Raw genomic sequence first — 22,299 nt, forward strand, 5'->3', positions numbered from 1 at the left:
AGATGAAAACCACCGAGGTAACAGCAAAGGCAGCGCACGAAGAGTGTCAGCTCCACTGTACCACGCTGTACACATAGGAAGGCATGGAGCACCCACCTAGAGCCCACTGCATGACCCGTAGACAGTCACTTCAGTTAGCCCACCTGTCTCCTCAAAATCTATAAGTCAACAACTAGATTTCAAACAAAAGAAACAGGTAGAACACGGTATGTAAAAACCCCAAGTACAGAACAATATATTGCACTTAAAATAGCAGTCACCCCTTCATATCTTTGGGGCATTGGTTTCAGGACCCCCACGGACAACAAAATCTCTGGATGCTCAAGTGCCTTATATAAAACGGCGTACTATTTGCATGTAACCTACACATCCACCATATAGGTTAAATCATCTCTAGGTGACTTACAGTGCCTAATACAATGTAGGCGCTATGTAAATAGTTGCAGATACAATGTAAATACTGTGCAAATAGTTGCCAGCTCTGCAGCAAATTCAAGTTTTGCTTTTTGGAACTTTCTGGAATTTTTTTTCTGAATATTTTTCCATCTGAGATTGGTCAAATCCGCAGATGTGGAACCTGTGGCTATGAAGAGCAAACTGTGTTTGGAACCACTGAACTAAGAGCATTATGTGAGAGGCTAAAATAGTCAGTTTTCATAGGTTTGGGACCCTCTAAACAAACTACGTGGCAAGTACCAAAATATCAATGTTTCAGTGTCTCCTGGAAACTTTTCTTTTTTTAATTTTTCTTCTTCCTGTTTTTCCAGTAATGGAAGACGCGATAGTGCTGGCTGACTAGGAGGTACCACCACTGGTGCCCATCTCCAGACGAGAGTTCTGAGTGAACCAGAAGAACAAGAAAACCTTCTTTCCCATCTCTCACCTCCCTGCAGTTCCTCGGCAAACACAAGAGGGACCAGGCCAGCGCAGACACTAACAACAAACAGGATGGAAAACAAGAGTAAACAGCCTCCTGGTTTCTTCCACAATTTAAAAGGCTGTGGCTTCTATGAGAGAAATAATGTCACCAGAGGAAGTTCTGTGGGACAGTTCTTCACCCCTCTCTCTCTTTTCCACCTTTTCCCAAAACCAAAGCACTCCATGGTCCCTTCTTGGTATTACTGGGGCATAAATATCTTCCAGGAAGTCTTCACTCGGCTGTCAGGGGACAGGGTCAAACTGCTGTCAAACTCACCTTCTCTGAGCCTCAAGGTCCTTTTCCGTAAAAAGAGGCAAATCGTACCTGCCTCACAGGATTGCTTGTGATAATGATGTAGGTAGTAGAATCTTGTTAAAAATTTAACCAGCCCAGAAAGCAAACTAAACACCCCACCACAGCTCTTTAAGGTGGTCTCTACAGAAGACAATCATTTATTTCGTGTTCTAGGGAATGGCTGTGATGACTGCTGCATGTTTTTTGTCCCTCCCCATGGACAGGTAGCCGTATTGAAGGCGAGCTGGCCCATGCCGCTCCCCCAACAGCAGGTGGTGACAGTGACCGCACGCCAGCACACGCAGCTACCTCAGGTGACAGCCCGACTGAGCTCTCTGCTACCAACCAACATCCACTGCCAGCCCTGGGCACCAGCAGTGACAGACTTCCAGCCCATTTTAGCCCTGGGAGCTGTAGCCTCACCTGACATCATGTGGAGCAGAAGATCTGCCCAGCTGAGCCCAGTCCACCCACAGAATAATGAGATAATAAATTGTTAGGCCACCAAGTTTGGGGGCAGCTTGTTACACAGCAAGATGTCACAAAAACAATCATAAAGAAAGAAGTGATACAACAGGCAAGACATGGAAGCAACCTAAATGTCCATCAACAAACAAATGGATAAAGGAGATGTGGTACATATATACACAATGGAATATTACTCAGCCATAAAAAAGAAATAATGCAGCAACATGGATGGACCTAGAGATTATCATACTAAGTGAAGTTAAGTCAGAAAGAGAAAGACAAATACCATATGATATCACTTGTATGTGGAATCTGAGTTTTAAAAAAATGACATAAATGAACTTATTTACAAATCAGAAACGGACTCACAGATTTCAAAAACAAACTTATGGTTACCGAAGGGAAAACGTGGTGAGGAGGGATAAATTAGGAGCTTCGGACTAACATATGCACACTACTGTATAAAATATGTAACCAGCAAGGACCTACTGTATAGCACACGGAACTCTATTCAATATTCTGTAACAACCTATACGGGAAAAGAATTTGAAAAAGAATGGATATGTGTATATGTATAACTGAATCACTTTGCTGTACACCTGAAACTAACACAACACTGTAAATCAACTATGCTCCAATAAAATCTTAAACTGATTTTTTAAAAAATATCATCTAATAGACCTAACCCCCAAAGAACATTATTTAACAGACACTCGAAACATCCGTATGAGTCTTCAAGAAGCAAGTTCAGAAGGTATGCACTTATTCCACTGCATAGTTTAAAACTCCGCATCGTAAACCGCACTTAGAATGGACCTCTGCAGCTACCTCCAGAAAAACTTCTTTCCTGCTCCGTATGACAAAAATGCGGAACCTACGTAATCCTCCACTTATGCACCAGCTCTGGTTCTCGGTGGGTTTTAGTTTTTTCTGGAATCAAACTCAGGTTCAAAGTCCTAAGGAGACTGTGTTTGTGTTACAGGGGGCTGTGTCACAGTGACATGTGTATACAAGCGTCTCCGGTACACTGTGAGTCCAGAGAGCAGGGACCACATGGGCTTCATCTTGGTGTGTCTGTCCCATCCCCCTGCTCCTGCCAACCCCTGAACACATCAGGGAGCCTGGCACACAGCAGACATCCAAGAGCCATTTGTTGTTTGTTTGTTTGTTTCGGTACGTGGGCCTCTCCCCGCTGTGGCCTCTCCCGTTGCGGAGCACAGGCTCCGGACGCGCAGGCTCAGCGGCCATGGCTCACGGGCCCAGCCGCTCCGCGGCATGTGGGATCCTCCCGGACCGGGGCACGAACCTGTGTTCCCTGCATCGGCAGGTGGACTCTCAACCAGTGCGCCACCAGGGAAACCCTCCAAGGGCCATTTGTTGAACAGCACTCGGCAAGATGGAATCCATCAGTGAGTAATCTAAATGTACTGGCCCCTGACAGCATCTCTGGGCAAAGTGTACCGTGACCACCTGGAAGGTGACAACGCTCAGGTGTAAAAGCCAATTATTTGTTCCAAATGGATGCCACTGCATCAGGACCACAGTGCTGTCCCACTGTGACAAATAGGAAGGATGGTCCCCCGGGTGATGAGCCACAGTCAGAGGAACCATTTCACAGAGGAAAGAGATGCCAACTCGACAAACATGGTCTCTGTTAGTGAAGGCACGCAAGCCGCAGTGTCACGCTGAAACCAGAGCAGCTCTACTCGGGGACCTCTGTGTGTTTTCGGGGCAGAGTAGAATCCTCATTTACATTAGCTATTATATTACAAATCCTGCAATGTCCCATGCCATGGCTGTAGACATCGATCCCGTGTCAAGACAGGCTATTTCTCAGCCCATGGGCAGCGCGAGGACCACAGATGGAGAGATGCTCGCAGGGTAATGCATGTGCGTGAGCGGGCAGAGAGGCTGCCGTAAAACTCTCAGAGTGACAACTCCACAGCCTCTGGGCTGAGGGCAAGGAACTCACTACCCCTACCTCTCTAGAGTGCTCTCCTTGCACAGGTGGCAGGATAACCTCTGTAAGGCCATTTAGGACTTGTGCCGCTAGAAACCCAACACGGGTTTCTGGAAACTCTGGCCCAGGAAGCAGAGAGACGGCCTTCATCTGCATCCTCCGGCTTTCGCAGCGAATCCAAACCCGTTCATCCTGTCTCTAGTTCCTATTGTTTCCTCTGATAAGCAGGGCCCCAGTGAACAATTAAAGCTTTCAATAAATAATCTCTAAGCACATTCATTTGATTGACTGTTATTTGATACAGCAGTTAGTTTCAATGGGGCAGTTAATATTGATCACATAAAGTACTCCAGACAAACATGAAACAGTTCCAGAACTCCATGGATTATTACCCTTTATCTGCCAGTCATCCGGGTTACTTGTAATGGTCACGGAATTTAAAATCAATAATAACAATTAGTGTTCCGTACACCAAAACAGATGAATCATGTGAAGTGGGTTTTCATATAAGATCAAAGGTAAAGTGTGCCCATCACGTGGGAGAAGGCTCTCTGAGTTTCCAGGACACACTTGGCAAGGTACTTTCAGGCAAGTCTTCAACACAGCCAGCAAGACAGAAAGAACGGTATTTAGGAGATGTGATCATAAAAACGCACGTGAAACCCCTGACTGTCTTAATCCAGAAAGATGAAGGGTAAAAGATAAAAGTGATCAAAATGAATGCTAACAAACAGTAAAATTAATGGGACTGGGAATTTACTTCCTCTGAGATACGCTTCTAGCTACCTTTTCCCGCTTCCGATTCACAGGCAATAATCGTGATTTTTTTGTAATAAAATGGCAACAACGGTATTTTAGCTCCACAGCACCACTACTGTAATGTCTGGATAGTTAAAATGCAAAGCAACAGAGAAATGTTTCATCATTAAACTGTAACCATCGCACTATGTGAAATCATCCATCCCAAAGACTTGTTTTTCATCAATTATTTGTTATTTATCTGATGTAAATATAAGGACTAATTAAAATGGATGCCTTTTTACACAGCTTCTTGTCATTAAAGCCAATGAAAGCATTCTGAGGACCATAATGAAATAATTATGTTTGCCTTTAAGAATTCTCTTCAACAACACATGGCAGTACTGAGCTAAATTAAAACATCAGGAACTAAATTTCGCTTGCCTCCATTTCCATTTTAGTTAATTACACCCCCAAGGGTTCCAATAGGCCAGACCCTAAAACATCTTTTGAAGCTGAAACAGCCTTCAGATCATCAGCCTTTTTATAGTCATGAACTCTGATGATAAGACAAAGGTACCGTAGCCCCCAGAGCTTTCATATTTTTGAGAAGAGGTATTTATTACTGAGGTCTTCCTTTGCTCTGAAAATTAGGGAAGTATTAGGATAAATGTGATCCAAAGCTTCGTTTTCAGGTTAGCTGATACACTCATCTTATCTGGTCTTATCTGCATCATTTCTACCACAGTATTTTGAATTTAGCTATTTTTTTTCCTGATTTGATAACATTTAATCAGTGGCGAAGAGTAATTGACTAATATCAACAACAAAAACATTTCACTATATCTGAGTAGAATCAGGAGAATAACTCCTTATTCAATACTCAAACTTAAAAAAAAACAAAACAGAGCAATCTTTAAGAGTACACTGTGAAGCCATGAACTTGCAAAAATAAAATAGGACCCTTTCATTAGGATTTCTCCTTCTCCAGACCTCAAATTGGTGACACTCGTAAAGGCAAGAAAAATAGTAAAAAAAAAAATTTTTTTAATCTGAGTTTAAGAGAAAAGGAAGAAGGAAAGAGGAAAGGAAAAACTGCCAGGCGGTGTCAGGGCTGGTGGCAAATGCAGTGGCTTTCACCTGCTGTCAGATGATGCCAATGGGATGGGAACGCGGTGTTTAGAAAAGTAAACAGGAGTCCCAGGGATTAACTCTGACAATGTGAATTCCACCCATCTGGTTCTGTGTGGAGAGTCAGCAGGGTTCACGGGGGATGATATTTGACTGCCCGATAGACTGTCTTCCGAGACATCAGAGGGAAACTGTTGACAGCTGCGAAACAAGGATCTAGTACATGACAACCTAAAATTGCAATTATAATCTCAGAATCTGCTTTTATTAAAGCCACACCCAGGTCAGTCTTTGTTCCGTTTAGAGAAATTTCCTTTCGGGAATGAGGGACATCGTCACCCACGATCAGCCTTGTTAAAATCAGCTCCCCCGCCCCGTCGCAGCTCGCTTCATCAGCTGCCGAGGAGCCTGTGCTCTGAGAGAGGAAACGCTCAGCAAGGCTGGGTCACCTCCTGACGTCAGTTCCTGTTATCCTGCCTTATCGTGCTGGGGACCAGGAGTCTTATCTTACGGAATGGCCCCCCTTTCAGCTCCCCATCCTGCAAGGCCAGAGAAAAAGCAAGTCAGCGGTTCCACTGCCTGTCTGAATTCCCAACTAAGAAGCTCTGAAAGCTCCAGATAAATAATAGAACACTTGCAGGCTCACCCTCTACGGCTGCCTAGGTAGAGAGAACTTTTGCAACTTTATTTTTTATTCATCGGAAGGGGTTTAGGGGCTGGGATGGGACGGGAATCATGCCTCTTAGTGATGAAGCAAGGAGGCGGGAAGGAAAAGAGGAGCATTCAGGGCGACATATTGAGTGATTAGATTGTGTTATTAGATCGTACAGATGGGCAGGTTATCTCATCTCCTATTTAACAAGAGGTGCTTGGGCCAAGCCACTTACAGACCGGATACTGATAAATCTGAAACTGGAGTTAACTCTCCTCTCTCCATCACCTCCAACTCCAACTTTTTATGAAGAAGCTGGCCAAGAACTGATACAGATTTGTTCACAGTGATTCAACGTATAATTCCACCCCCCCCACTCCCAATATACACACACACACACACACGCACACACACACACACACACACACATACACACACACACGCTGGCATCAGAGCCGCGGTCATAATACTTAAATCCATATTGCAAGGGACGCCTCCTATTTACAGATATCTACATTTTGCCACAAAAGGAATTCGTGTTCAGAAGAATGACCAAGAAGCACAAGGTGATCTTCAGTCATAACAGAAAAATTAAGCTGTGAGTGCTCCAGTTAGACTGACCAGCAAGTCCAAACAAAGGCTTTCTGTGCCACTCCTGGGTGCAAGGGGCAACCCTAGGAGATGTCATAATATTGAAATATCTGGCATATTTCAATGGCTTATGTGGGAGTTGTGGCAGTATAGTTGAAAGTGGGTTATTCTAGAAAATCTGAGATGTATGATTGCCATAACTACCCTGTAATTTGAAAGGCAAGATTCTACATTAGTATCTTTTGGAAAGGTTTTTAGCCCAGATTTTTCTGATTAACCTTCATCAAAAAACTCCAATTTCCGAAATAATCTAGTTAATTGATAGTTAACTGAATTTATATTAGAACATTTAAAGTATAAAAATGTCATTTAGGGAGAAATTTATTGGCACTTACATGTAACTCAAACTCTATAGTAAAGATTCTTTTTAAGATGTTCTAAAATGGAACAGTGCATTCACTGTTTCATAAGTCCTGTTCGACTCGAAGAGTTTTCTATTTTGCAACTTGGTTTTACATCTTCATCTACCTCGCAGACAGTAACTTTCTAGTTAAAAAATTCCCAGCCTTTAAAAAAATTTTTTTCGATTTTAAAGATTCTAAATTCCTTGACAGCAGAATTTATAATCTTCATCATTTATCACGTATTTCCCTTCTGAGATTATCTATGCATTACATTTCACAAGAATGTAGAAAGGAGAAAACGGTAAGGTTTTCTTTCATTTTTTAGCCATCTCTGGGGCTTAACATGTTGAAGGGAAATTATAAGCACCTGATATCCAGAAGAACTTTCTTGTGTGCTTTAAAGCAAAGTTCGTGACAATACCGACTGGTTATATATGGTCAGAGCCAGGCTTCCAAAAATGAGAAGAAAACTTCTGGTTCAGGTCAGCGAACCTATCAGAAATTGCGCTGCTGGTCATTTATCTACTAAGAGAAGAAAGGCCTAGTTCCGATGCGAGGGCTTTGCATTTGGGCTGGGAAATCAAATGCTACCAAGAGTTTCCACATCCATTCCACAGCCTAAGCTTAAGGGACACATGACTACCACTCCTAGCATTCTGATCTATTTTGGGGGGAGTCTGTCCTTTTCTGGTGATAAAATTTAAACTTCTGCGTTTTTTCTTGTAAGTTGCACATCAGTGCTTCCCTACCCAAAGTGCCGAGTTACCTGGATACAGAAAAAATTTTAGTAATTATTTTTTCCTATGGGGAAGGAAAACTTTGTGAATCTTCTACTTGTTTTCAAACGGCCCTGTCCTGCACTCCCTGAGATTTAAGTAGAATTCCCTTTTCTTTTTTTCTTTCTGATGGTGTTAGTTACCACTGTCATGTGGCCGCGAAGCAGAAAATTATGTCCTACTTTAGAAAAACAATTGAGCCTTTTCACTGAAATATTTATTCAAAACCCCATTCAGTTCATACGGTGGCTGTCAGCCTTTATTTAGTCTCTCTTTCAGAGGGTATCTTTGATTTTGCCACTTTGACCCCAATTTATATCTCACTAGGAGAGGATTTAGATACTGTTTAATACTTAAAATTCAGGTCCCAGTGCTTTGGAAAGGAGACGTCTTTCCTTCCTAAATCATAACATCGATACTGTTTGTTTTTAAAAACAGATTATTTCTCGTTAGAAAAGAAAATCTGTTTTTCCTTTTTTCTTTTGATGTGTTAGGAGCAGGGTGAAGACAGGGAAAAGGGCCAAGAAGTTGTCACACTCATGATTTCACCGAAAGCAACTACTATATTTAGACCACAAATATTAGGCTTTATCTTATGCTCACTGAGCAATTAATGCTGAAAACATCTGGAGCAGCCTAAACCCAAGGTAATCCACGAGGCACCTGAACAGAGACTTAGTGACTCTGACACCTCCAGGGGCCATCTTAAATCATATTATTTACACTATGTTCCCTTAGTAACTCGCTACTCCTGCCTTCGAATTTTTAGAGGCAATTCACAGGCCCTACTTCAACCGACAGCTGGTTGGCATATCATTTTTCTGTCTTAAAATTAAAAGGGAAAATAAAGAGAATATTCTAACACCCTTCAAAGAATGCTTCTGGTGTGTTGTACATTCAAAGGGTTTACTCCAATTCCTACACACACACAGAGACACACACACACCACAAAAAAATAAGTAGGATCTCGAAGCAGAAAATAGTTTTGGTTAGAATTTAGTACTATTTTTTCCCTCCTGGCCCACTGTTTCCTCTGTGTTAAGAGCACAAACAGATCTGCTTCTTGTCAAAACAGTCATTGAGTAAAATGGAAAAGGTTGTGGTTTTTATGTTTGTACTTATACAAACAGGGCCCTAATATGCTTTAACTTCAAAAGCGCTAACTGGCTGTGCCACCCTGAGCCAAACACCGCGTGGCAGAGCTGTGTCAGAACTTTTATTTATGCTTAAAAACTTAAACCACTTGAACAACTAAACTGACCTGTCCTAAAGCGGTTTGTGCGACTCCGCAGGGGCCTGAGCCATATTTACACTCTATTCATTTAACCTGGAGTCCGGGGGGTGGGAATCCAAACCCTTGTGAAATTGACCACAGTGAGCACTAATTGCCCTGCTTACAAAAATAAGACACTGAAATTTCTGAAATCCCTTTGTCATTTGCCTTTATTTACTTTGTCTAATGCAAGCTTCTTTGATTAGCTGAACTTTGCTGTTATCAACACTTCTTGCTTATCAGCTGGCCCTAGGTGAATGACACATTCACCACTAGCCTCTCCCCAGATAAGGCAAATCCCTTGTTTAACTTGTTCAAGAACAAACAAAGTTCCCCCCCAAACTCCTGCAACTTAATAGGCACTTTTGGAGAGTTAATTACAAAAGGAAGAATGTCTACTTGTAAAACCTCTACTAGGTCTAATAGCTTGACGCCAGGGTCCTGAGCATTCTTTTTTCCTTTGTTAAAAAACGTTTCATTAAAACTTTCTCTCACACGGAAAAGTTTGAGGGAGCCCTAGTTCCCTGAGATTCCAAATGAAACTGTTCATACTGTTTTAATTGCTACAGAGAGGAGGAGGGTAGGGTCTAAAAGATCTGTTAGTGGGTTGGAAAATTATTTTCTAACAGTTTCTTTGAGCTCTCCAGAAAGAAAATAGGCAGCAGGAAAGAAAGCATTTGAGGAGCAGCTGAAAATGAGGACGCCTTCTGAAAATGATATTCTTTTTACCGTGGTTATGGCTCTACGAAATACTTAGTCTGAAAATGATATTCTTTTTACCCTGGTTATGGCTCTACGAAATACTAAGACAGCTAGACTGTTGGCATCAGATGGTTATTGACTTTTCAACTACAAACCTGTTGATTTCCTGGACCCCTGAAGCAAGTCTTTATTCTTAAGAAAAAGTTTCAGAAGAGGACGATTTAAATCTTGTCATTGTCCCCTCTCCTTTTTCTTCCCTCTCTTTAGATAAGCCATCACGTTATTAGGAAAACTCAATTTCTTCCAGTTAAACTTTGACCTCTTTGAAAACAAAGATTTAAAATGTCATTTTCAGGCTAATGCTCCAATGAATTGTCAAATAAAGTACTAAAAACATTTTGATAGATAGCTGAGCCATTTATCTAAATCACTGTCAGGGCAGCGATGCGTCCAGCAGGCTCCCACTACAGCCACCCGAAGGTGGGATTTTCTGGGACTGCTGGCCATTTCTCAAGCCTGCAGCCAGGCTACTGTTGACCAGTGCGTGCCTCGGCACCCTCTCAGAATCAGATAACCAAATAGTCAATATTTTTTTAAAAAACTGAGCTACCCCACTTATGTTTCCTTTCCTTTAACCGACGTCCAGGTTCCCGGCTGAACTGCAAGATATGGAAATAATGGATGGCTCAGCCCAAGGGGTGTTCATTGCCAGTAGTTTTCTAGCAAAACAGCAACTTCTTAGAGCAACAAAGTGACTCGGAAAGGTGGCAGCAGGGTCAATGCTAAGAAATATTGCCTTTCCTCCGCAAGGAAAACATTGGCGGCAGCAGCTTTAACTGGTCATTTATGAACTTCAGGAGCAGCAGCAACCTTAATTAGGCTAAATTCCTTGCAAGGAAGATGTCATATTTTAATTACTTTGGACTGTTGAAACACACAAGGGGGGGGATATACATGTAACTAGTAGCTAATCCAAAGAACAGCAAAGTTAAATTCCCCTCTGCATATATCTTAGTAAAAACTGTACCAACGGTTGTCAAATTGGCTCACTTGAAGAATGTTTCAAAGTCCTGTGGTCACTCTACTTTTTCCCCCCTCCACGCACATTTTCTAAAACTGTTTTCAAGGGACTGTAGGGTCGGTAAGGAGAGAAGCAGGGGTCGGCAGGGGTTGTTTGGGAAGAAAACATCTAACAGGAAATTTTCAGCAGAGGGAATCAATATGCACACCAGCACAGCACACCCTTTCAGCCATTAAATCATTAAATCCTTTGTCTGGCTACCAGTGCAATTTGTTTCCAATGTCTTCATTGCATGCAAGCGAGACAATTCATATTTTTTTCTTGGTAGAAGAAGGGAAAAAATAAACCTACATTGCGCAGTGTGCCGATGCTGCCATTCGGTTTGGGTCAATCCACTGAAGCATGCTTTGAGAGCTTTCTCCTGGAGCATGCAGGAAGACGGGCTCGCAGTGTAGAAATCCAGGATTTGCCCAGGACTCACTGACAGGACATCCATACAGTCAAACATGATCTCCCCTGCACCGAATGTCTGCAAAAGTGCTTATCCTCTAGGTGTGGAGGCAAATGGCATAGAAAAGTCCACCCAACTCCATCAAACTCTGCCCCCTTTTTGGCACGTAGGCTGTTGGTCTTTTTCCCAGCCTCGAATCATGAATTATGACAGACAAGCCAGCTAAAAGCCTGTAATTGATCCAAATGATCATTTACCATTTTCCAGGCTTGCTCGGCCAATCCAGCCGGGGCGGGGGGTTCCCAGAAAGAGCCCAAGTTCTCCTTCTAGGCAGACGCCTGCAAAAAGCCTTCGGAATGCGGTGCGGATCCTACTCGGACGGTGCCCAGACCAGCCCTGCCCGGCTCGCGCGCGTCCTCGGCATCCCCGTCCTCAGGCGGCTCGCGCGGGGACTCTGGTCCCCCCTTTGGCAAAGAATAGACCCTCCTGCCTCTGAACAGCTCACTTCCTACTACTTCTGTCACACAGAATGAAAGATTGAATTGCCTAATATATGCGAGTGAACTTTCGGTGAACCCTTCCCGGGCTGCTAACCTTCAAATGACCCAGCGAGTCTGACATCACCAGCTCCCAGGATTCTCACAGAGCCGAGCACTCCCAGCAGCCCCGCCGCGCGGGCGGCCCGCGGCCCGGGCGCGCGCACCTCCCGCCCCGCGTCTCCGCTCCGAGCGCGCGGGGCCCGGGGCGCCCGGAGCCACAGGGAGGAGGAGTGCGCGCGGTCCGGAGCCGCCGGCAGGAGCGCGCGGGGCCGGGACGCTGCTCGCCAGCTCCCGCCCTTTGCGCCCCAGTTCGCGGGGCTTCGCTCGGCCGCGCGCCCCCGTCGCCCGCCCCCGGCCCAGCCTTTACATTCCTCCGTGCGCCTGTCTGCCTGTTAAATGCCTTGTAACGTGTGTTTTTCCACTCCTGCAAAAGCACAGCAAGCCCTAAACCGGAGCACGGAGAAGAGCCGCCCCTGGGGAAGCCTGGGGTCCAGAAACTTCCCATTTGATAGTCTTTTTCTGTCTGTCCCTCTTGCAGGCCGAAGGGACTGCGTTGGCTCGGGAGTAGGGGAAAAAAAAAAAAATCCAGCTTTCTGGATTCATTTACTTCTTAAAATTCTCCCAAGTCTACACACAGCCTACGAAGGAGTCGAGAATTATCGCTAGTTCCTCCTGCCCCAGACACACACACACAATCACACAGATATGCAGGACCTCATAATATAATACAATGGTCAACAGTGTGGATGTGGAAGTCAAAACTGAACTAGATTCCAACCCACTGAGCAGCTATGGGATCTGGGACAAGTACCTAACCTCCCCAAGCTTCAGTTTCCTCATCTGAAAAATGGGAGCATGCTACTGGCCACCTCAACGGATTGCTGTGAGGACAAAAAGAAACAGTGCTTGCATGGCACTCAGCACACACCCTAGACCAGTTAGCTGTGACTCATCCTCTTCTTTTTAACTGGGGAAACAGAAGCCCAGGGAGGCTGAGAGCTGCTTGAGGTCCCACAGCTCAGAATCATGGCTAGAACCCAGCTCCCTGGAATCCCAGCCCAACGTGGAAATAACTTTTCTGTTGCGGACGAGCGCGGCTGAGCCCTGTCATCACATCCCCACCCCACCCCACCCCCACATAACTAAACACAGATTTGAGAACTGGTTAAAGTGTGAAAGTTCTGTATTTCCAAGGGCCACTTTTCACCCGTACTAGCCCCTGCTCAAACTTGGCTATTTATTAGAAGACAGTAATTTTAAGGAAAAGGGACTAATTTTTTGGTACCTCTCACACTGAAGCTTTTCAGCCATCCCTGAGAAGGACAGATGCAGAGTTTACAAATCAACCCAGGCAGAAAGCTGTGAACGGGAGAGCCAATCCACCCTGCAGCCATTTTGCACCACTTGCTTAAAGGATGCAAGGTACATCAAAGAAAGGAAGCTCCGGGGGAGGGATTAAAACACGTTAAGTCTTCCACTGCCCCTCCACCGTTGACTAATAATTCTCCCACAAAGCAGGGAGGGCGAGTGGGCGGGCAGGGGGGGACGGCTTCCTTGCCCCTCGCAGGGAAGGGCGCGCTGCAGTCTCCTTTCTGTGAATGGGCTGGTATGTGCCCTGGCATCCAAGCCTTCTAAAAGCCTGTCGGGCACTTGCCCCGTGCTGCTGGGCTAGCAGAGCTGCTGAGTGGCACTCATGTGTAACATGAAAAGTATGCATGGCACACACTTACCAAGTCAAAGACTCTTTCAGGAAGGTGTAGGCAAACAATTTTCAGTCCAGCAAGCTCAGTTCTTGCGATTGCAAAGTCCAGGGTGATAAAGGGGTAAGCTTTTGCTGAAACTATGTGTTTGTTACTCTCGCTCTCTCTCTTTTATATGGTCATCATTTTGCAACAGAGCTTTATTATAAGAAATCCTTTAACTACAAAGAAAACACACATTTTAAACAAGGAGCACAGAGGAATTTACAAAACATTTAACACTCTGTCATTAAGATAGTTGTAAAGATACATAAAGCACCACATTGCCAATTGCTGCATGGTCCATGGGACTTACAGCTCCATATGCTTATTTGAGGTCCTCAGAATGCCTTGGAAACTGGGCTCGTTTTGTACAGGATCATGGAGGTGGGTGAAAAGTTCTTTGAGGAGGGAGAGGAGGGAGCTATATTTAAAGTACAGCAGGAGGAACTAAGAGATGAGAAACATGGCACCGTGGCCAGGTGTATGTGTACGGGTTACCGTGGCACTTACCTGCCTACTCAGCATCTTTCCAAAGGGTAGGGTGCACTGGTCACAAGGAAGTGAACATGCGGATGGGGTCCCCCAAATTCTGTTTACTCTCAGTTCTTAAGGGAGACAACGGCTCCCAAATTTCCTTCCTCAATACTCTGTCACGGCACAAAAACAATAACAGAGGGGTGTGTGTGTGTGTGTGTGTGTGTGTGTGTGTGTGTGCGTGTGTGTCTTTGTGTGGTAGGGGTTCAGAGATCGGTGTTTTCTTTCTTTGCACAAGAAAATTTTACATTTCTATTCACCTAGGAACACAGTTCTCTTAACTGTAGAGAAATAAACTTGAGCCTTGAAATGAAGGATCAGGGCTTAAATCCTTGTGAGTGGAACATTATGGGTGTTTCACGGTGCGACAGTATTCACTAGTCAGTTCATCATTTCTCATCATGGATCGATTACGTGGATAGCAACTATTACGGTTATTATTTAATCCAAGCATTAACTTAGAAAGCAGCCCCCAAATTTAGCCACACGTTTCTTATTTCTTCGTCAGTAAATCTAATTCTTATACTTCTTGAAAACTTGATTCTTCTTCTACCTTCTTCATCTTAAAAAAAGATAAGGGAAAAATACACAAATAAGCCCCAGTTCCTTAATACATATCCGTGCACCATAAAGATTAATGAACAGGTAGAAGGTGAAAAATGGCCTAGTTAATTTGTGGATAATGAAGTTGAAACTATCGACACCTCTTTTAAACATTAATTAAACATTCTGGAAGAACCGTTTCCCAAATATCCTCTTGGTAAGGCATAAAATAACATTCTGATATGTGTCACTGCCCCTGTTTTCTTTATGCTCGATCAATGATAAAAGGAACTCTAATAAAAGTATTTCCAACCACAAACGAACAAACAAGCAAAAGTTTGAGCCCCAAATTCATTTTGTTTCAGAGTAACTGTGTATTTGTCAGTGTGACACAGCACATTTGAAACCCATAATCATAAAACAAAAATTTATAGCCAGGGTTCAGGGTCTACATCTGTTTCTCTGGTTTCTGTACAGCAATTACCCACTGGACAATCCAGAAAGAAACACCATGAATCATGCTCTGCAGACATGTTTGAACTGGAGAGTTTGCTGAAGAAAGAGCAGGCGTCTCTGTGCACCAGCATTGCAGCCGGCTGTGTTCAAAACTGGTCACATGCCTCGTGATGTCTAAATAAAAAGATTCTCACAGGCGCTGACATCCACCCCAGGCACAAGTCATGCAAAGTGCTGGCCACATGGAGGTGGGGTGGCGAGCGGCGGACACGGATCATATTTTAAGAAGACACACCTGTCTCTTACATGGTTTTGTTTTTATTTATTTACTTTTACTTTTTTTTTTTTTGTTTTACACTTAGTCTCATGTAAACCCCTCTTGCCACACTTCTGTGGAAAAAGTAAATGGCAGCACTGAGGGGAGCGTGGGTTTCAGCAGGGCAGCCCGGGCAGGGGTGTGTAGCCGGCACAGGGCAAATGCTGAGCTGTTCCGGGGGCTTCTGTACCCCCTGGCTCAGCCGCCTCCCGCGTTGGGCGCAGGGGAAGTCCTAACACTGATCAACAGCAGAAAGTGCCCTGGGCCGTCCGTCTGAACACCGGCTCCGAGGCCGGGACTGGTGGTGTCCGTGATTCTCAGGCCCACAGACAGCAGGCTGCACCCCAGACGTGAGCCCGCGTCCCCGCAGACACCGGGTCTTCTCAGAGCCCAGGAAACGTGTTCTTCCTCAGAAACGTCTCTCCACCTCCAGGGCTGGCCGCTGCGTCCTTCCTTCCCTTGGCTCCTTCTTCTGTAGCTTCCTGCTTTTCCCAGTTTCCTGGACGAAGTCTTCCCACCCGTTACTTGCGGACAATGTCCCCAGGACAGGGCCACTGCCCCACTCCCTTTCCAGACCCGAGTGGCCTCCTGGGCACTTCCCCGCGTTTGCTGTGCGTGGCTCCTGCCCCCGGGTTCCCGCCGGTCCCACCTGGAGACCAAACTCCTGCCCCCCCGCCCCCCGCCCCCCGATCCCCGCAGTGCTAGCAACGGGCTCCAGTGGGTCCTCAGACCCCCGGCCTCCTCTGATGGCACCGGCTTGTATGCGGGAGCCGGGAGGCCTACCTGTGGCTATTTCCTCTTGTTTATTTTTCCCCGTTTTAATTTAGATTTTTAAAAAAGTAGTGCATGTTCATAAACACTCAGAGTCCAGGAGATTAAAAGTGAAAAAGTAATGTGTAAACTCTCCATGTGTTCACTCCTCAAATGCCGAGCCCTGTGCCAGGTGCTGGGCATACATATACCCCTGTATCTTCTGGGGGGATTCTTTGTTGCTTTTATACAAATGTAATCAAATAATGCATACTGTTCTGCGACATTTTTCTATTTAGTAATAAATAGTACATACAGAACTATCTCATTAAAAAACAACAATAAATAGCTCAATTAAAAAAAAAAAAAACCCCACAACCCATTAAGCAATGGGCGGAAGACCTGAATAGACATATTTTTCCAAAGAAGGCATACAGATGGCAAACGGGCACATGTAAAGGTCCTCAATTATTACAGACATGCAAAGCAAAATCACAGTATCACCTCACACCTCTCAGAATGGCTATCATCAAAAAGACAACAAATAACAAATGTTGGCAAGGATGTGGAGAGAAGGGGACCTCCGTACACTGTTGGTGGGAATGTAAACTGGTACAGCCACTATGGAAAACAGTATGGTGTTTCCTCAAAAAACAAAAAGGAGAAGTCTGAATGATCCAGCAATTTCACTCCAGAGTGTATACCCAGAAAAAACGAAAACACTGATTTGAAAAGATACATGCACCCCAATGTTCATAGCAGCATTATTTGCAATAGCCAGGACATGGAAGCAACCCAAGTGTCCATCACCAGATAAATGGATAAAGAAGATGTGGTACATATATGCAATGGAATATTACTCAGCCATAAAAAAAGAATTTAATCCTGCCATTTGCAACAACTTGGGTGGCCCTAGAGAGTATTATGCTTAGTGAAATAAGTCAGACAGAAAGACAAATAGTCTATGTTATCACTTATATGTGCACTCTAAAAAAATAAAACAAATGAATCAATATAACAAAACAGAAAAACAGAAACAGATTCACAAATATAGAGAACAAACTAGTGGTTACCAGAGGGGAGAGGGAAGGGGCAAGGGGCAAGCAAGGGGTAGGAGATTAAGAGATACAAACTACTATGTATAAAATAGATGAGCAACAAGGGCACATCATACAGCACAGGGAATTATAGCCATTATTTTGTAATAACTTTTAATGGAGTATAATCTATAAAAATGCTGAATCACTATGCTGTAAACCTGAAACTAATATAATATTGTAAATCAACTACACTTCAATTAAGCAACATCAACAACTGAACAGTATTCCTTTACACGAATGCAGTGTAATTCATTTAACAGTGCTCAGCTAGTGGACATTTAGGTTGTTTTCAGTTTTCCAGTGTTTCAAGAAATGCTGTGGGTATGTGTACCAGTGTAGCAGTGTTGCCAGGTCAAAGATGATGTGCATTTTAAAATTTGATGGCCACACAAAATAGTACTCCAAAATAGTTTTGCTAATATATATTCCCCTTTTGGTCTAAAATGGAGGTCAATAAGCATTTTTCTGTGTAGGGCCATAGGAACTGTTCTAGGTTTTGCAGGCTATACAGTTCCTGTTGCAACTGCTCAGCTCTGCTGCTGTAATATAAAGGAGCCGTAGACCACATGTAAATGAATGGACAGGTGTGTACTTAATAAAATTTTGTTTACAAAAACCAGCAGTGGACTGGGTTAACCCATGGGCTGCAGTTTGTCCAGCACTGTTCTAAACCAATATATAATGATTTCACCAAATTCTACACTGCCTTGTCTCTATGCTATAAAACCTAGCCATATACATTTGGGTTTTCTTAACACTTTAATTTTCCTTCCCATTTAAAAGCTTCACCCAATTTCAACTTGTATAACCACACAAAAAATAATACGGTTCTTTTCTTACATTACTTCATCCAGAGCCACCTTTATTTCTCTCTTGGTTTATCATTTCCCACTTTCCTACTCATTTTCTTCACTTCCTTCTGTAAGGAGTGTGGGATGGCATGTCTCCTTGAAATGAGCACAGATGCCCCCGTACTTCTGTTTTTTTCATTTTTGGCACCACTGAACGCCGGGTGGCATGCGGGATCCTGGTTCCCTGACCAGGGATGGAACCCGTGCCCCCTGCAGTGGAAACGCAGAGTCGTAACCACTGGACCGCCAGGGAAGTCCCCGAGCCCTGCTTTAAAGTCAGTCATTTCCATCAACTCCCACTTCCGCTAACATAGGACGGCAAGTATTTGCGAGATGGAAAATGTCACAATGACTCCTGAGAATAAACGCCAATGGCACCACCATGCTACAACCCGTCTGTATTATTCTGCCTGAATTATTTGCTCTGCCTCATCTCAGGACATCTTCCAATGAGCTAAGGGTAGATGTGCCACCCAGCTGGCAGAGCGCTTAGAAGAATCGTGATACTCTTTTAGGGCTGGAGGGAAGCACAAAGGGTTCTAAGAGTGCTCTGTAATTATTTCATGTTAATAGTATTAATAAAGGATGTCTATAGCTGAGATGTCTTCCTGAAGCCTAGTTCAGCACTTAATTTTTTTAGATCATCTGTGTGACCAGAGGCTATTAGGTGGCTCTTAAACCGTGCTGTTTAAATTAGTTAAAATTCCATACAATTAAAAAACTTAGTTGCTCAGTCATACTGGCCACATTTCAAGTGCTCGAAAGCCTCATGCAGCTAGTGGCTATCATGTCAACAGGACAGCACAGATACAGAACATTTTCGTCATTGCAGAAAGTTCTATTGGACCAGTGTTCTTAAAAGGTGAGCTGAGTGATCAGAGAGGCGGTGTAGCCTAGTGGGTGGGGCCGTGGAGTCGGGACATGGACTGAGTTTCAACTCCAGCTTCACCTCTTGCCAGCTGTGTGACCCTGGTCCTGTGTTACTTAACCCCTACCCGCCTCAATTCCCTCACCTGTAAAATGCAGATATTAATGGTTCCTACCTTAAAGGATTGTGGTAAAGATCGAACGAGGTAATACAAGTAAAAAGCACTTAGAGCATTACCTGGGATATAATACGTACTTTAAAAAATGTTAGTGAAATGTCTGTAAGGAGAAAGTGACGTCAGGAACACAGAGCTCCAACACTACTCAACTACCTCTGGTACCAGGTACAGAGACACTTCTGTCAGGGCAGTAATTTTCAACCAGGAGGCACAGTTCAGGCTGTGAGGTCCAGGCATATGCAATTAGGGCAAGTTCCCCAGGAGGTTTTGCTATAGGTGCCTGGTTTGAGTTCCACAGCGCTGAAGCACTATTACATATATTATATTTTTAAAAAGGATGGTGTCTTTTATTTTACAAAGCAGACACTGAGTCAGAATGGCAATGAAATATTTGACAAGTCCCACCCCGACGCTCCTTGTGGAAGGCAGAAGGTAGCTCACATGGCATGCTGATTTCTGCAAAGTGGTATTTAGCCTCAGGAACATAAGGCCAAGTATGAATAATTAAATGGCAAGGATATCGCACAAAATGGAAGGTTGGCATTATTTATCTATCTTCTCTTCCCATCCATTCATCCATGTATCCGTCTATCCATCCTATCCACCTACTCACTCTTCTACTTCACCCATCCACCCACCTGTCCATTACCCATCTACCAATCCATCTACCCTTCCAGTTATACACCCACCACGTGGTCCATCTGCCCATCTGCTTACCCATCTACCCATCATCCACCCAGGATCCAACTACCGGAGGTGATGGAGGGAGTGTGGCTTTTTGGCAGCAATATCTAGAGTAGGGAGAGGGATACAAGTAAAGCTTCTCAGACTGCACATGCGTCTTTCTCTCGAATCCTTGAAAAGGATTTCTCGGTGACGTGTGCTGGGAGAAATAAGGTCAAAGGCACTGGCCACTGCTCATTTCCGTTAAACAGGTCTGGCAAATCGGGTCATGGGTGGGGAGCCCTCAGACCTGACACTGAGCTCTGAGAACATCGCAGGATTTGAAATGCTAATGAAGCCAAGTTCGATTAGCAACACAATAGTTTCTGACTCAAAGGCCCCAAAGGAATTTCCATCTGATTCTACAGGGAAAGGGAATGTAAAACAGAGCAAATGCATCAGGGAGGCCATTGGCAAGGGACTGGAGTTTAAATTCATCCTGGTGTCTGACGGAGAAAAAGGCAAATAAAAAGCTCAATGCGATTGGGTGGGAATCGAGGGTAAGATACAGCCACCTAGAAATCTCCGAGAAATTTCTGCTGGAGAAACAGTAAGTGTATATGTACATCACACACACACAATATGAAAAAACAAATATTTTTGATGAAAAAACCATTTTTTCTCTCCTTTCAAACTATAGGGTATATATAGCACCCGCTCAACCAAGGGCTCTGAAAACTTCTGTGTGAGAGGCTACATGGTGGCGTCCAGAATTAGTTTTTGACATTTTATCATCGTGTGATTTTTGTTTTGAGTTAGAAATGCTTCAAAAGAAATTAGCTTGGATTTTTCAGAAGGCAAGAGTTCCAAAATTTAACAGATAAGCATGGGAATGCAAAAAGGGAAAGAATAGGCAGAAATAATATGAAATATCTCCCCTCTCTGTTTAAGCAAAATACAATCATAAAATGTAAGATCACTGTGGTGATTCCCAAAGCGTGGCAATTCCAGGGCTTCACGCTGGAGGCTACATAATGAAAATTTCTAGGATTGGGGTAATCAGGGACTTTGCACACTAAAGTGTCAGATCCTCTGATCGGATGGGACATTCTATTTGGTAAACACCAAGTCACAGGCCTTTAGAGGATTAGGTGTTAAGTTTCTAGGAGTGCAAATGGTAAAGCTCTGAGCCTGGAGTGAGGTTTGGGCTCTGTATGTTGTGGCTGTATGGCTTTGGTAATCTCACACTCCTTTTTTTTAATTTTTTTTTTTTTTTTTTTGGCGGTACGCGGGCCTCTCACTGTTGTGGCCTCTCCCGTTGCAGAGCACAGGCTCCGGACGCGCAGGCTCAGCGGCCATGGCTCACGGGCCCAGCTGCTCTGCAGCATATGGGATCCTCCCGGATCGGGGCACGAACCCGTGTCCCCTGCATCGGCAGGCAGACTCTCAACCACTGCACCACCAGGGAAGCCCTTTTAAAATTTTTTAATTAGAAAAATTTTTAATTCAAGTATAGTTGCTTTACAATGTTGTATTTGTGTGTGTTTATTTATTTATTTCGTTGCGCTAAATAATAGCTGCAGTCTTAGTTGCAGCATGCGGGATCTTCGTTGCCGCGTGCGAGATCTTCGCTGCAGCACGTGGAATCTTTTAGTTGCGGCATGCAGGCTCTTAGTTGTGACATGAGGGATCTAGTTCCCTGATCAGGGAACGAACCTGAGCCCCCTGCATTGGGAGCTCGGAGTCTTAACCACTGGACCACCAGCAAAGTACCTACAATGTTGTGTTAATTTCTGCTGTACAGTAAAAGTATTCAGTTATACATATACATACATTCTTTAAATATTCTTTTCCATATGGTTTATTACAGGATATTGAATATAGTTCCCTGTGCTATACAGTAGGACCTTGTTATTTACCCATTCTATATATAACAGTTTGCATCTGCTAATCCCAACCTCCCACTCCATCCCCTCCCCCAGCCCCCTCCCCCTTGGCAACCACAAGTCAATTCTCTATGTCCGTCACACTCCTTCTGAGACTTACTTCACATAAATGAAGTAAGTCTTCACATAAATGAAGATAATATCTACTTCCAATTATAGTGTTTACTTCAAGGGAAGATAATGCTGAAGAATGAAATGAAATAATGTATGAGAAAGATTTTTCTAAATCTCTAAAGTATTACGTAATGTTAGGCATTACTATTTCTATATTAGGTAAAAATAGACAGAAAGTTTTTTCACCTCCTTGTATAAATTCTGTGGCGAACTGCTAACTCCAGCCTCCCTCTTAATTCACAGTTCCCTTTAAAAATCCACATTAATAGATTTTTAGCTGAGCACATGGCTCCCCAGATAGAGAGGGTGTTTCCCAGAC

At 43.9% G+C, this 22,299-nt stretch overlaps 1 protein-coding gene across 3 annotated transcripts in view; it reads right to left on the reverse strand.

The window, feature by feature from the left end:
* Positions 1 to 12,059, reverse strand: part of RARB (retinoic acid receptor beta) — a 184,349-nt gene extending 172,290 nt beyond the window's left edge. The window contains exon 1 of one of the 3 annotated variants that reach the window (XM_060149512.1): positions 11,975 to 12,059. Coding sequence is in view for 1 of the 3 variants with exons in the window: in XM_060149510.1 (XP_060005493.1) it covers positions 11,281 to 11,437 (157 nt within the window). In the remaining 2 variants the exon portion in view is untranslated. Of the gene's footprint in view, positions 1 to 11,280; positions 11,887 to 11,974 lie in introns of those variants that run through there. The other 2 variants (XM_060149510.1, XM_060149511.1) reach the window with 2 other exon arrangements.
* Positions 12,060 to 22,299: the final 10,240 nt, after the last annotated feature.

Source organism: Lagenorhynchus albirostris, chromosome 5 (assembly GCF_949774975.1).
Source record: "Lagenorhynchus albirostris chromosome 5, mLagAlb1.1, whole genome shotgun sequence".
NCBI classification, from domain to species: domain Eukaryota; kingdom Metazoa; phylum Chordata; class Mammalia; order Artiodactyla; family Delphinidae; genus Lagenorhynchus; species Lagenorhynchus albirostris.